A 13809-nucleotide genomic window follows, 5' to 3' on the forward strand; every position below is an offset into this window, starting at 1 on the left:
ACACAGCCCTCACTGACATATGGAGTCAACAAGAACCTGTGTTCAGATCCCGTCTCTCTGCCTCCCCAGCGTCAGCCTGGACCAGGACTCTCAAAGCTCTGAGACAGTGACAGAGCCACCTGTCCCTTGAGGGGCAGCAGAGGAACAGATTTTCATGGAGTGGGGTGGAAGTTCAGAAAGAGGCCAACAATAGCATCACAGAGACGCCCAGAGATGAAGATCATCTTTCCAACAATCACTCTGCCCTACATAAAGAGTCCCACCAGCTGCCACTCGGGTCAGGGAACGCCTAGCATGGGACATCAACCCGAGTACTTGAAAACCACCTCATCACCCATGTGGTGGAGTTGTATTTCCCAACTTGAGGGACCCTGCTGTCCTTAGAAAGCTTTGAACTGGAGGCTGTGTCGGAACCATTCTGGTCCTGAGACCCTTCCCGAGTTTCACAGATCCAGTGATGTCCCACTTGTGTAGAGCCACATGGCTGTGGAGTACTGGTCCAGGGCCCCTGCTTCCTAAAGACAACCTCCTAGACATGGTCTAGGATCTTTCCTAGGAATCCTCGCTCTGGGGAAAGATACTGGGGTCAGATCCTGAGACTGTCACTTCTAGACTGAGACAATGAGCTTCCTCTGCTTTGTCCTAGCTGGATTTTTAAAAAGTCAACTCGACACAAGCTACCTGAAAAGAGGGAACCACAATTGAGAAAATGTATTTATAAGACAGGCCTGTCATGCATATAGGGCATTTTTTTTTTGATTAGTGATTGAGGTGGGAGGTCCAGGCCATTGTGGGCAGTACCACCTCTGAGAAGGCAAACCTAGATGATGTAGGAGAGCACACCGAACAAATCGGGGGAGAAAGCCAGAAAGAAACACTGTCCGTGGCTTCTGCTTCTGTTCTGCCTCTAGTTACCTGCTTTAAGTTACTGCCTTGACTTTCCGCAGTGATGGACCTGGAAGTGTGGGCTGAAATAAGCCCTGTCCTCCTCAAGTCACTTTTGGCCACAATGTCTATCATAGCAATAGAAACCTAGCATACCCTAACATGTAAACACTGTGACTCACCACACCGAATGCTGCCTTAGTGTGGCACCTCCAGTGTTGTGTGCCTTACAGACTCAGCCCAGTGAACCGGTCCATCTGGTCAGACAGATGTCAGCATCACTCACTTAAACACTGAAGAGCAAAGGGCTGGAGACTTGACATAACTTGCTCGTGGTCAAAGAGCTAGTGCTGGCCAAAGTGAGATCTGACACAGGACTGTATGATCTATGATTTTACACATCATTCATCCATCCAAATATCTATCCACTTACCCACCACCCATCCAGCTATCCATCCACCCATCCACATAACTATCTACTCATCCATCTACCCATCCATTTATCTACCCTCCTACATCCCTATCCATCCTTATCCGCCCACCCATCTACCCAATCACCATAAATCTACCTACCCGTCCGCCCACCCATCCAGTCACCATCAACCTACCTATCCACCCAGCCATTCACCCAATCACCATCAATTTACCTATCCACCCAAACACCATCAACCGACCTACCTATCTACCCAATCACCATCAACCTACCTACCTATCCCATCTATCCATCCATCCAATCACCAACTTACCTACCCATCCATCCATCCATCCAATCACCATCAACCTACCTACCTATCCACCCATCCATCTAGCCACCCATCCCAATGTGTAACTATTTCTATATGGCCTACTTGGAACAGATACTATATGAGGTGGTGGATAAAAGGTATCATCCTTGTCCTGTAGAGCTTATATCTCATAGAGGAGATAAACAATAAGACAACAATGTCAGGAATGGTGGGGGCCATGGTTGGACACAATGTAACTGAGACAGAGCAGGAATACAGTGGCTTCTTTGTCCAGACCAGAAAAGTCTAAGAGCTTCTGAGAGAAGAGGAGGGGTCAGTCACAGACAAGCCAGTAGCCCGAGAGTACAAAGTCTTTGAGGCAGAGCCAACCTGGGGGCAGCAGGGCAGTGAGCGAAAAGTCAGCATGAGGAGGCTGCACACCCTGCTGTTGGGCAGGAGGTGGAACCTAGGCACCATGGTGGGAACAGGACGTCCCTATCCAAGCTTTACAAGACAGACCGGCGGGTCTCAAGTATAAGATGCAATGTAGCACGAATTCTTTTTCTCTTCTCTATACTGGAGACAAAGTCTCACTTTTAGGCCATGCTGACCTGGAACTCCCTTGTAGCCCAGGCCAGCCTAGAACTCATGAATAACTTCCTCCCTGAGACTCCTGTGTGCTGGAATTATAGACATGAGCCACCACACTTGGCTAAGAATTATCTTTTTAGAAGGCCACAGACGCACGGACTGGTGACCAGAGCAGTTTATGGCCCTGCAGTGTTAGGTACAAAGTGACACTTGACAAAAACATTTGACAAAGCCTCCGCAGGCACATTGCTCACAGCACCTGGAGCGTCCTGGCCAGGCTTCCTGTGTTCCAACTTCCCCGAGCTGTCTCCTGCACATAGAATGTGCTCAGAATGTGTCAGACGCTTGGAGGACTGATAGACACCCATGGGGACAAATGCAACCTCTGAGAGCTCCAGCCAGGAGGTAGATCAGTCCTGCTTCGACACTCACCGTTTTGGGTGGAGGAAGATCTGGAAGGCTCTTCTGTGGGGCTGAGGAGTGCCGGCTGGGCTCCCCATTGGTCAGTGGACCCTGCTCCTCGGGCACTGTAGGCAGCAAGAGGAGAAGGCTTCAGTGAGGGGCACAGGCTCTCATTACTTGGGATGTCTGCTCACTTGTCCTGGCCCTGTCCTGTGTATTCTATTTGAGCAGGTGTTAATTACCCAGGCAGGCAATTCCTCCAAGAATAGGACATAGCAATGGCTGGCCCTACACAGATTCCTCAGAAGTAGCCAGTGTGAGGTTTCTGGAAGGCTCTGCACCTGCCCCCTACCTGCCCCATTTTCAAAAATGGCCCAGCCACAGAACCTCGGGGGCAGGGCAGCTTCTTGGCTGTCACTATATTGAGCCACACAAAGCACTGACCTGGTGATTATGGCTCTTTCCTCCCACCATTTACCCAGAAGTTCGAGTGGCCACGGTACTGCATGAACTTCTCAGACCCTGACTTGTCTTGGGGGAGGGTGGGGAAAGGGTGTGGGCACCGCACCTAAGAAGTTAGGCTCTCCAGTTCAACCAGCCCAGCAAGACAGTGCAGGCTTGCTGAGGGCCCCAAGAAAAGCCTTTATCAGGATATTGCAGAGTCTCTGGGGGAACCCCTTCTCAACTCTCTCCATGTCTTTCTGTTTGGGAATTATAGAAAACCTTCATGTGACCCCTGCTGCTAAATGTTCTATAATGCTCTGGCCACACACACACCAGAGGGTCTAAGAGAAAACTCTTTAGGCAGAGGAGTAAGATGTCAGAGACAAGGCCCCAGTCCTTCCAGGAGAGAACCCGTGCTGCCTGAGAGTACGCTGTGAGCTTCATCTTTTAATATCACAGTTGCTGACACCACCATTTCTCCTCCCTCCCTCCCTCAAGCAGACTTTCACCCAAAGAGGCAGGCTGGGACCGTGGGATCAGCGCCACACACGGCCGCTCTCCTAGAATGTCTGAATTATGACTTCCTCTTCCTGTGATGATGCTGGGAAAAGCCAAGACATTTTAGGGGCAGATTCCTTGTCCAATAGGCAAGAAGGTGGTGGCCCCATTGAAACATCCAAAAATATATAAACCCAAAATACCATTCACCAAAATATGGATTCCAAAAATAGACCTCTGGGCCTGTCTGTGAACCAGCTAGGAGGGAGGTGAGGAGGATGGGTGAAGCCAGGCAGCCCGGCAGCCCTCAGGGCCTTGTACCTTCAAGTGGAGATGCTGAGTTCTGCTCCCTGTTGACTGATACTTTGTTCATGTAAATGTACTCCTCATCAGAACCTGCAGAGGGAAAAGCAGGAGATGTGGCTTCATGGGACTTTGTTTCGCCCCCAGAAAAAGACCCTGCCCACCTAAGGTATCTTCGCACGCTCAGGACCCAGGGAGAGCACTTGGCATGGGGTTGGCACGATGGCTCAGTGGTCAAGAGCAGCTGCTGCGCTTGCAGAGAGATAACCAGGGTTCAGTCATCAGCACCCACACAGTGGCTCACAGCTACCTGCATCTGTAGTTCCAGGGGCTGCAACACCGTCTGCTGGCCTCTGTAGGTACCAGGTACATATGTGATGCACATACACACATAGGCAAACCACCCAGACGTGTAAAATAAAACCAAGCAATTAATCACGAAAAAGGAGCATTTGGGATTTCAAGCTGTGTAGAGTTAGTCATAGAGACAGGTGGCAGACTTCTAGTGTAGAAATGACAAGATGCTGATGCTGGCTTTCTACCCTAGGGTGGAGGATAGAGGGGGAGAGAGCTTTAGGGCTAGAATATGTAAACAGAGATTGTGTTTTCATTTCCGCCCACCCAGACCCAAATAATCACACAGAAACTATATTAATTACAATACTGCTTGGCCGACAGCTCATACTCCTAGCTAGCTCTTATATTTTAAATTAACCCATTTCTGTTCATCTATGTATCGCCACAACTGTGGCTTACTGATAAAGTTTTGGCATCTTTCTTCTTGGGCGGCTACATGGTGTCTACTTGACTCTGCCTCCTTTCCTCCTCTATCTCTGCTTGGAATTCCAGCCTCGCTGTATTCTGCCCTGCCATAGGCCAAAGCAGCTTCTTTACTTGGTGGCAGTATGGGCCACCTGCTTTCCAAAGGTGGGGTGGTAAACATGGCTCCCAGAGCTGGAAGTAAACAGATCTCTGCTGTGTTGGAAAGCCGAGCAGGGTGGAGCCAACAGCCAAAGCAGCCAGCAGCTCTGGTGCTAGCCATACCTGCTTAACAGTTTAGAGCAGTGATCCACAATACAAACATATTCAGATGAAAATAAACCTCTAGATGGGTCATAATGTCTTTAAAAAATGTACAGAGGCTTAAGGAAAAGAAAGAAAATGGGTATAGGCAATTATAGAAAAAATAGCTTTCAAAAAATAAAACAAAGCATTTAAAGAGACAGTGAAAGTAATATAAAAGAGTACAGACAGTCATAAATGAGTAAAGATAATAAAGTAAATATTAAAAAGTAATAGAGCAAAAATAAGCCAGGTAAAGATAGAATATACACAGAGAGTATGGATTATGTATATTATTGTGTATATTCTTCAAAATTTTTGACTGTTAATGATCTAACTGCAGAGAGACATTGGATAATAGAAAAAACTTCTGAATTAAATCAGCCAGTGTATTTCAAAGAGGTGTTGACCTCAGAATGGAAACCAGGAAATTAAGTAAGATTTAGTTTAAAAGGGAGAAACCTCTTGATTAAGAGAAATAACAGCTCATCTACAGAGGGGAATCCCACATCAAGAATGGGTCAACAAAAGGCCATTCATCCCTCAAAGAGCTACGGTGCATTCCACAAACTGAAGATGTCTCTGGACCCTTGGCGTTGTAAAATATTTCCTATCTGCCTTTCCCACACTAGTATGAATCATCAGAATGGACTAAAATCAGAAGTGTCTAGCATTAAAGTAAACCATGCTAAGGGCCTGGACATTTAGCTCCCAAAGCCCAGGGTGGAGATGGATCAGCTTAGGCTGCCGGAGGAGGAGAAGCTGAATGAACAAACCACTCAGGGCGAGAAGGCTGGGCACAGGAAGTGAAGAGGACCAATACCTTGTTCTGCCCTACAGATTGAAACTTTCAGTACTACAACCCAGGTCCTCTTTTAAATTACTGATGGTCAGGCACCATTCTGATTGGTGCCTGCTGGCAGGGGGGTGCCAGTGTCCTGCCACATGCCTAGTTCCTAGCCCCTATGCACCCATTCTCAGAGCTGGTGAGAAGACCCTCCATGATTTCTCTTCTTTTGAACCCTCTTGATGGTCCTCTGTGGCTCTTAATTTGCATTTCCTAGCGACACACAGCTGGCAAATTCCTGTGGTTGGACGGTATTCCTGAGCCAATAGACTCAGTGCAAACCTTTGCCAAGGATCCAATTCAATGGCAGTCTCTTCCATGGCCATAGACTGCTGACTCCAGCCAAGGGCTTGCAAAGAAGCTAGAGAGCCCAGAGGGTCAAAAGGAGGCCAGATGGGTTCTAGCTGTCAGTCACAGTGGCACTATTTCAGTGGCCAGCCTTGCCAGGACCAGTAACCAACATTGCCCCTGTCCAGATGTCTCTGCTGCTGTGATGGGGATGGAGAGAGATGAGAGACAGAGCTCTGCCAAGCTATGCTGTGTGCGGCAACTTCTGGAAAGAACCCCTAATCTCCGAGCCTTGGTCATCTTCTCTGCTCAGATGGAAAGCCATCAAGATGAAAGCCTGCCCGTTGACCAAACAGAACTCAAATTTAGGGAATATGGAAAAGTAAAATCAATTTCTAGCTGACAAAGATTAGAGGCAAGAAACTTAAAGGCTCCAAATAAGGAAATGGTAAAAGGACACCACAACTCCTCAAATTCGGAAGGCTTCGCCACCAGTCTGCAAAAGCAAATGGATTGCCAGAGACTGGGAATTGACAGTCACGTGAATTTGATTCTGGAAGGCAAGTTTACACCATCGTGTCCTTTGTTCTAGCCTTTCCACAGTTAGAAATCTGTCTGACAGACGTGCTCCAGACACAAACAGAATCTTACTTGAAATTGTTCATTGTAATATTGTCTGAACCTTTGGTCTGGTTTGAAGCACTGTAACTGAAATGCCTATCAATAGGGGGCCAGGAGACCCATCATCTACAGAGTGGCACTTCTCACAGAACTGGGGCAAGGGAGGGAGGAAGGGCTGACCCTCTTGGCTACAGCTGAATGGGCAGAGCATGTGCAATGTCCCTCTCACAGGAGCAACCACCGGAACATTCTAAAGCAGGGGAACATGCTTCTTGCTGACAAAGGCATGGCATAGCACAGGCTGCCAAGTCCCCGCTAGAAGAGTATTCGATCTGTACCCTGTCATCAGTCAAAAACAGGGCCTATCAATTTAAAAAAAAAAACTCAGAAAGCCCAGAAAGATGATCCCATTGAAAAGTATGAAGTTACTCACACAGGTGCACACACATGTGCTCTTATGGACACAAATACAGACAGACTCATGTGTGCTCACATGGACATGGATACAACACACACACACATGCATGCACACACACACACTCCCGCCCACACACATACCCTCTCATTCTTCATCCCACATGTGAGGACCACAATGAACAGAGCGTCTCTCCTCACAGAGAGAGAGCTGAGTCTGTGGAGGTACAGTGAGGCATGGGGGGGGGGCAGTAAGAGAAAGACAGACAGTATAATAGGAGTGTTTCAGGATTCAGTCTTGGGTGGCACATTTAATCCAGGTGACGACTGGAGAGAGAATACAGAGGTTAGGTCTGCCTGCTCCGGCTCCAGTCTTCACAGCTGGAGCTCTCTGGGCAAGTGACTTGCCAAGCCCTGGTCATGTCACTGGTTAATGGCATTAACACCAACTCCCTTACAACTATGAGCTAAGGATTAAATGGCATAATCTGAGTCACTGCACACATTACACACTGTCCTAGAACACCATTGGTACCATCTGTGTTAATTCCCCGTAGTCTAGCAATGCAAAGACCAGGAGGCATAGTTTGCAGATGTGTGTAGTAGCAACCAATACATGCATGTCAGCCCTGAGAATCTCAAGGGGGGGTCACAAGACTCCACATGGTTGAACACAGTCATCTATGGACTTGGGGAATCTCTGGCGGTGTTCACACTGGGGCACCTGATCAGATCCCCATAGCTCCCCACCATCAATCTGTAGCAGAGGCCAAGAGTTTGGAAAGTCAGAGAGATAAAAACCACCCTCCAGGGAACTAAGGCAAAAGGGATTGGGAGCGGAAGGTACTGCCTGCACACTGGCACCAGATGACAGCTGGCTTCCTCACTGGGGCAGTCTTTATAAGGATGTTACAAACTTACAGCTTTGTAACAATGTTCCAATGTTACAGATTTATGACAATGTTACAGTGTTGCATCTTTAAAGGTCTGGGAGCCTGCCGTTTGAAGGTTCCATCAATGAGTCCTCTGTGAGGTGACTCATCCCTCTCTAACCTTCCTCTTTGTAGTGTGGATTCCCCTCTGTTTCCCACCAGTGCTGCTTTGATGTGCAGCCTGGCAGACGCGGATACAAAGCTAAGAGCCTGGGAACTGTGCAGTGTCCTGGAGAGGAGAAGGCAGGCCCTTGATGACGGGGCGTGGGTATCCAGAAGGGAATGACTTCAGGAATCTAGGAACACACTTCAACTTCATTACTGCCACACAGGGAAGACACTTTCTACTGGGAACCAGGGGAAGGGAGCCCCAAAGAACAGCCCGAGATTCAGGCTAGATTCAGGGAGCATTCTGAACTGTGACAACTGACGCGGGTTAATACTTCCCTCCCCTGGCAGGGAGAGTGGCCACTCCTGCTGAGAGGCAGATGGGTCTGATACCCTCTGATGGCTCTCACCATCCTCACACAGGATCTAGTCACAAACATGGGCATAAAATTCAGCTGGACTCCGCTGCCAGGATTTCGCAAAGCTTTTCTTCTAAAAGCAATTCTGAATTTACTACAAATGAAACCACCTGTCTGAAAGAATTGCACAGGCGCATTCATGGCAGCCTTCCAGCTTCACCACTGAGAAAACGTGAACAACCCACGCAGACATAAACAAGTAAATACAGGTAGAACACTCCAGAGATGAAAGGAACCAACTACAGGCACACCTAAGGCTCCAGTGAGTCTCCAAAGGGGGCCACAGTAGACACAGAATGATGGCATTTACACACAGTTCCAGAACAGATACCTTCTTAAGCAAGGCCTACCTTGGAGTGGAGATGGGAAGGAGATTAGAGAAAACAGCAAGGTTGGATTTAAGAAAAACACTGTATGTGCACATGCATGTGGGGGTCAGAGGTCAACTAGAAATGTTGGTCCTTCATCACTCTTTGGCTTTTGTTGCAAGTGTCTGTGCGTTTGTGTGTGAGTCCTCTTCTATTTGTACATGCACGTACACAATGTGGCTATGTTTGCGTGTGAGCGGGCTCACCTGTGCAGGTACACGTGGAAGCCAGAGGTTGATGCTGGGTATCTTTCCCACCTACTTTTCTTGCCCAGCACCCTATGGAGATCTGCCCACCTCCACCTCCCTGTGGGAATACAGGTGCCTGTGAAGGGTCTGGCTTTGTGGGTGCTGGGGATCAAACTCAGGTCTTCCAAAGTTTGTACTGCAAGAATGTTACTGACTGAGCCATCTTCCCAGCCCAGAAGAAAGAATTCTCTGGAGTATCCTGTATAGTTTTAGATAGGGGCTACCCTGGTGTATACAATTATCAAAAGTTGCTGAATTGCATACTTAACGTCTGTGCACTTTATTGTATGTAAATTCTACCACAAAAAATGGTGGAAAAATTATGAACTCATGATTCTGCAATTTACAATCTTAAAATTATATTTTCTTCTCCCCCTCAGGCTACATAATACTAGTCAAGGTATTTATACTCCACAGCCTGAGTTCCCTGTGTGGGAATAGCACCAACCACATAGAGTTGTCATGAAGAAATGAATTCATACAAGTGCAGCTTCTGTGGGCAGCACAAAAGCCCTAGGTATTCATAACAACCTCCTGTTACCCAAGAAAGCCCTGGGCATTCTTAACAACTTCCTGTCTCCTCTCTTTTAACCAGTAGGAAGAGAGGACTTTGGACTTGCTCCACTTAAAATCCCACTCCCCCGGCATGTGGAGTGTGAAGAGGGTTCCCAGCCAAGTCAGGTTGCCATGGACCACTGTTATGAGCTCAGCTGTGTCCATTCATATAGCAAACCCTAATCTCTGGGCTTTCAGAACTTTTATTTGGACAGAGAGCCTAAAACTAAGGTGCCAGGGTGATCCTAGTTCATGTGGCTAGAGTCCTAACAAGATTAAGATTAGAAGACACACACAGAGGTGGCCTTGTGAGGATATGCCAGGGAGAAAGTCCTCAGAAAGAGGCGCTTTGCTGATTCCTGTGCAGCGCACAATGCCTGTCTGCACTCTATGCGCTACCATACAGTTTGCGAGCTTCAGGGAAGGGGCTGGAGGTTGAAACACACAAACACACACACAGAGACAGAGACATGGACCTCTAGTCACTGGTAAGAAGCCCTTTATTCAATAGTACCACGGAGGCTTATAGACCCAACAGTCAAGTGGGCCAACAGGTGAAAACCTTATCCTCTGATCCTCAAGGCAAGGCAACACGTGCTCGTGAAGCAGAGCTGGTAAACAACTTTGACACAGCTTTCAGTAACTCAAATCAGAAGGAAAGTAAAGATCTCTAGCAGGGAAGAGCAGCTGGAGGCCAGGGCTCCAAATGGTCCCAACACTCCTGGCTCTCAGGTAGCTGGTCTCTGGAGATGTGAGAAAATGAAGGTGTGCTATGAAAGGCCCCCATGACACTGCGCTACGACAGCCTGGTCAGACAAGCACTCTGCGGGTACCCGAGGCCCCAGGACCACACTTACTACTGCTCTTGGTGTAAAGCCGCAGGAGCTCCGCCAGGCCACTCTTCCTCACCAAGGCTGCGCTGCTCAGGTTCTCCTGGTCTAGAACCTTGAGGAAGTCATCCAGCTCTGTCAGCAGCTGCTCCAGGGCTAGAGACAAACACAGGAGAAAGTGTTCAGGGACGGCCTCTCCACAGACCCAGCAACACCCACCGAGGATCTGTGGTCCCAGCCGGAGGCCTCCTGTGAGGCTTGAGAAGGGCATTCTCGGCTCCAGAGTCTTCATGGGAGAAAAGCAGGTCCTTGAATTTGAGACAGACAACCCCAAAGGAATCACAGGCCTACCACTTGCTGGCGAAGTGGTGGTGGCTTGGCTGGGTATTTCCTCCATCACCGATGCCCGCCTTCATGGTTAACAAGGAGAGAACTCGCCCTCCAAAGACCTTGCTGGCTGCTGAGCTATGGCCCAGCTGTGCTTAGGATTCTCATCTTTCTCCCAAGGGACAATGGTCTTGCAATTTCACCTTCTCAAGTCATTTAGATAAATGCTTTCTTTTTAAAAGTTCTTCCATCAAACCAAATACTATTGTTCTGCTAAAGGAGCTCAGTAATGACATGACCCCTAACGGTATTCCACTATGCCCGTAGACCAGTGCCCCATCCAGTCATCACCAGAGAAGCTTCCCCCCGCAGATGAGAGGTGATACAGAGACCCACAGCAGAGTGAGACTTTGAAATAAGTAGTACGAAACGGGATGCCTTCTGCGAACCCCTCCCTTAGGGCTCAGGGAGCGATGCGGAAGAGGGGGTCAGAACAACTGGAAGAACCAAAGGGGATGGACGACTCCAAGGAAAGAGTGTCTTCCAGACACACAGGACTCATACACATATGAACTCATAGAGTCTGTCTGTGGCAGCATGCACAGGGCCTGTACAGGTCTAAGCCTGACAGAGTCCCCGTGCTGAGGGGGTAGTAAACACGAGCTCCCATCCCTAACCAAGAAGCCAGCTCCAGTCGACAACAGCTTACAAAGGAAAAATTGGTTTTCTGTAACGGAGTCTCACTTAGAGGCAGGCCCCACGCTCAGCAGTAGACGGCTCAGAACAGACTCAGTGGTGTTTCTGTCAATGCTTTGTTTTTGTTTTGTCTCATATTGCTTTGTTTAGGCAGGCTTCAGCTTACTGCTTGTATAGCATGACTTCCCACTTTGATTTTGTGTTTTTATGGGTTTTGTGTGTGCACCTAGTGTGTGTGTGTATGAGTGTGTCTGTGTGTGCAAGTGTGTGTGGGGGGGAGTTTCTTGTGCTTTTTATTTGTTTTCGTTAATTCTGGTTTGCTTTTGTCTGTATGTTTGCTAAAGAGAGAGAGAGAAGGCAGACAAGGAGTTGGATGTGTGGGGAGGTAGGAGGGTCCAGGAGGAGATGAAGGGAAACTATGATCAGAGTTATAACATATGAAAAAGATTTTTCAGTTAAAAAGGAGGAAAGAAGTTCTTCCATCACTGAAGATGCTACAGCTATAAAGTGAATCTTAGTTTGGAACACACAGCTCTCTAAACCACTACAAACCTGCTCACGGATGGCTACAACAAAGAACTCTTCCTGATTTGCCTCTCCCCAGAGTCTTAACCTCTGAGCCATCTCTCCAGCCCTCTCCCCAGAGTCTTACAGGGACACTCACCACAGTTGTTGCCGTACTCTTTGGCCAAATCTATGCACCCCACCCCACCATCTTGGGGGTTCACACATTATAGTGAGTGTCTCTTCTGTCTAAATGCTGCCCATTGCCAGTCCTTGCTCTCCACAGCATCCGTCCCAGCACCCTGGCTAGCCTCTAAAACAACCAGGCTCCTTGGGAAGATAACCTCATGCCACCAACTCAGCTTCTAGGAAGGCTAAATCATGGTCCAAAAGACATCTCTACTGCTCTGCACAGCAAAAGGGACTTCACAGACGGGACTGGAGGATGGAGATGCTCCCGGGCTCTCCAGGTGAGTCCCAGCCATCACAAGTGCACTGAAAAGAGGAAAGAGTGAGAGCCAAGGAGAGAAGACGGGAGGTCAGGGCAGGAGCCAGGAGGAGTAAAGTTGCCACAATACCATCTCTGAGGTTATAATAGGAAACCATCAGCCAAGAAATGCAAGAGAACCCTGTGTGGTGGAAAAGGGGAAGGGATGGATCATCTCTGGGAGGATCAGGGTTCAGTGGATGTTTTGTTACTCTAGGACTACAAGTTAATGAATTTGTGTTGCCGTGAGTCTCTGAGGTTGGTAATTTGTCATAGTGGCAATCAGAAGCTTACAGTACCCTCTTATTACGCTGTCTGGGTCACACTGTTGCTGCCTGTGGCCCCGTGTATGTACACCCTCCAACAAAGGGCTCTGCATTTAGCTTGCACCTCCACGGCGCCCACAAAATGTCCAGTATTGACTAAGTGAGAGAATGAAGTAAAAACAAACTCACCCACTTACGCACAGCACCTCAAGGCCAGACTATAAGAAAATGAATTCCTGGCTCTGAAAACCCCGTACCTGGCCTATCCCACCTCACTGAAACACCAGAACAGACAGGCTTCTCCAAGGGATCTGTTCTGCCTTTCTAGCTTGGTTTTCCATACATGCATACACAGATACATCCATGCAGACACACATGTATATATGTCTCACATGTGCAGGGCCAGCACTGTACTGAGCTATGCCCTCTATGCCTTTTCTAATTTATAATTTTCCCAACTGGTCTGACTGAAGCCAACTTACAAGTTCAACTGAATGGGCTGTTCTAAAACCTGGACCCTGGCAGCTTACCCACCACTGGGAACCTGTGTTGGTGCTTGCTTTCCTTGTGTTTAGCCTCAGTTTCCTGCTTTTGTGGACCAGTTTGTCATCATCATCACCACCACCATCACCACCATCAATACCACCACCATTATCATCACTACCATTACCACCACCACCACCATCATGACCGCCATTATCATCACTACCATTACCACCATCACCACCACCATCACCATCATCACCACCATTATCATCACTACCATCACCACCACCACTATTACCATCACCACCACCATCACCATCATCACCACCATTATCATCACTACCATTGCCACCACCATCACCATCATCACCACCATTATCATCACTACCATTGCCACCACCATCACCATCATCACCACCATTATCATCACTACCATCACCACCACCATCACCATCATCACCACCATTATCATCACTACCATCACCACCACCATCACCATCATC

The 13809-nt window shown here is 48.2% G+C and overlaps 1 protein-coding gene across 4 annotated transcripts in view; it reads right to left on the reverse strand.

The window, feature by feature from the left end:
* Afap1l2 (actin filament associated protein 1 like 2) overlaps window positions 1-13809 on the reverse strand; it is a 102462-nt gene that overhangs the window by 28973 nt on the left and 59680 nt on the right. For all 4 annotated transcript variants that reach the window (XM_075974510.1, XM_075974512.1, XM_075974511.1 and 1 more), the window contains 3 exons: window positions 10568-10696; window positions 3867-3941; window positions 2634-2728 (listed from right to left, as the gene is read on the reverse strand). In XM_075974510.1, the coding sequence (XP_075830625.1) occupies window positions 2634-2728; window positions 3867-3941; window positions 10568-10696 (299 nt within the window). The remainder of the gene's footprint in view (window positions 1-2633; window positions 2729-3866; window positions 3942-10567; window positions 10697-13809) is intronic.

The sequence above is a fragment of the Microtus pennsylvanicus genome, chromosome 5 (assembly GCF_037038515.1).
Source record: "Microtus pennsylvanicus isolate mMicPen1 chromosome 5, mMicPen1.hap1, whole genome shotgun sequence".
Classification (NCBI taxonomy): Eukaryota; Metazoa; Chordata; class Mammalia; order Rodentia; family Cricetidae; genus Microtus; species Microtus pennsylvanicus.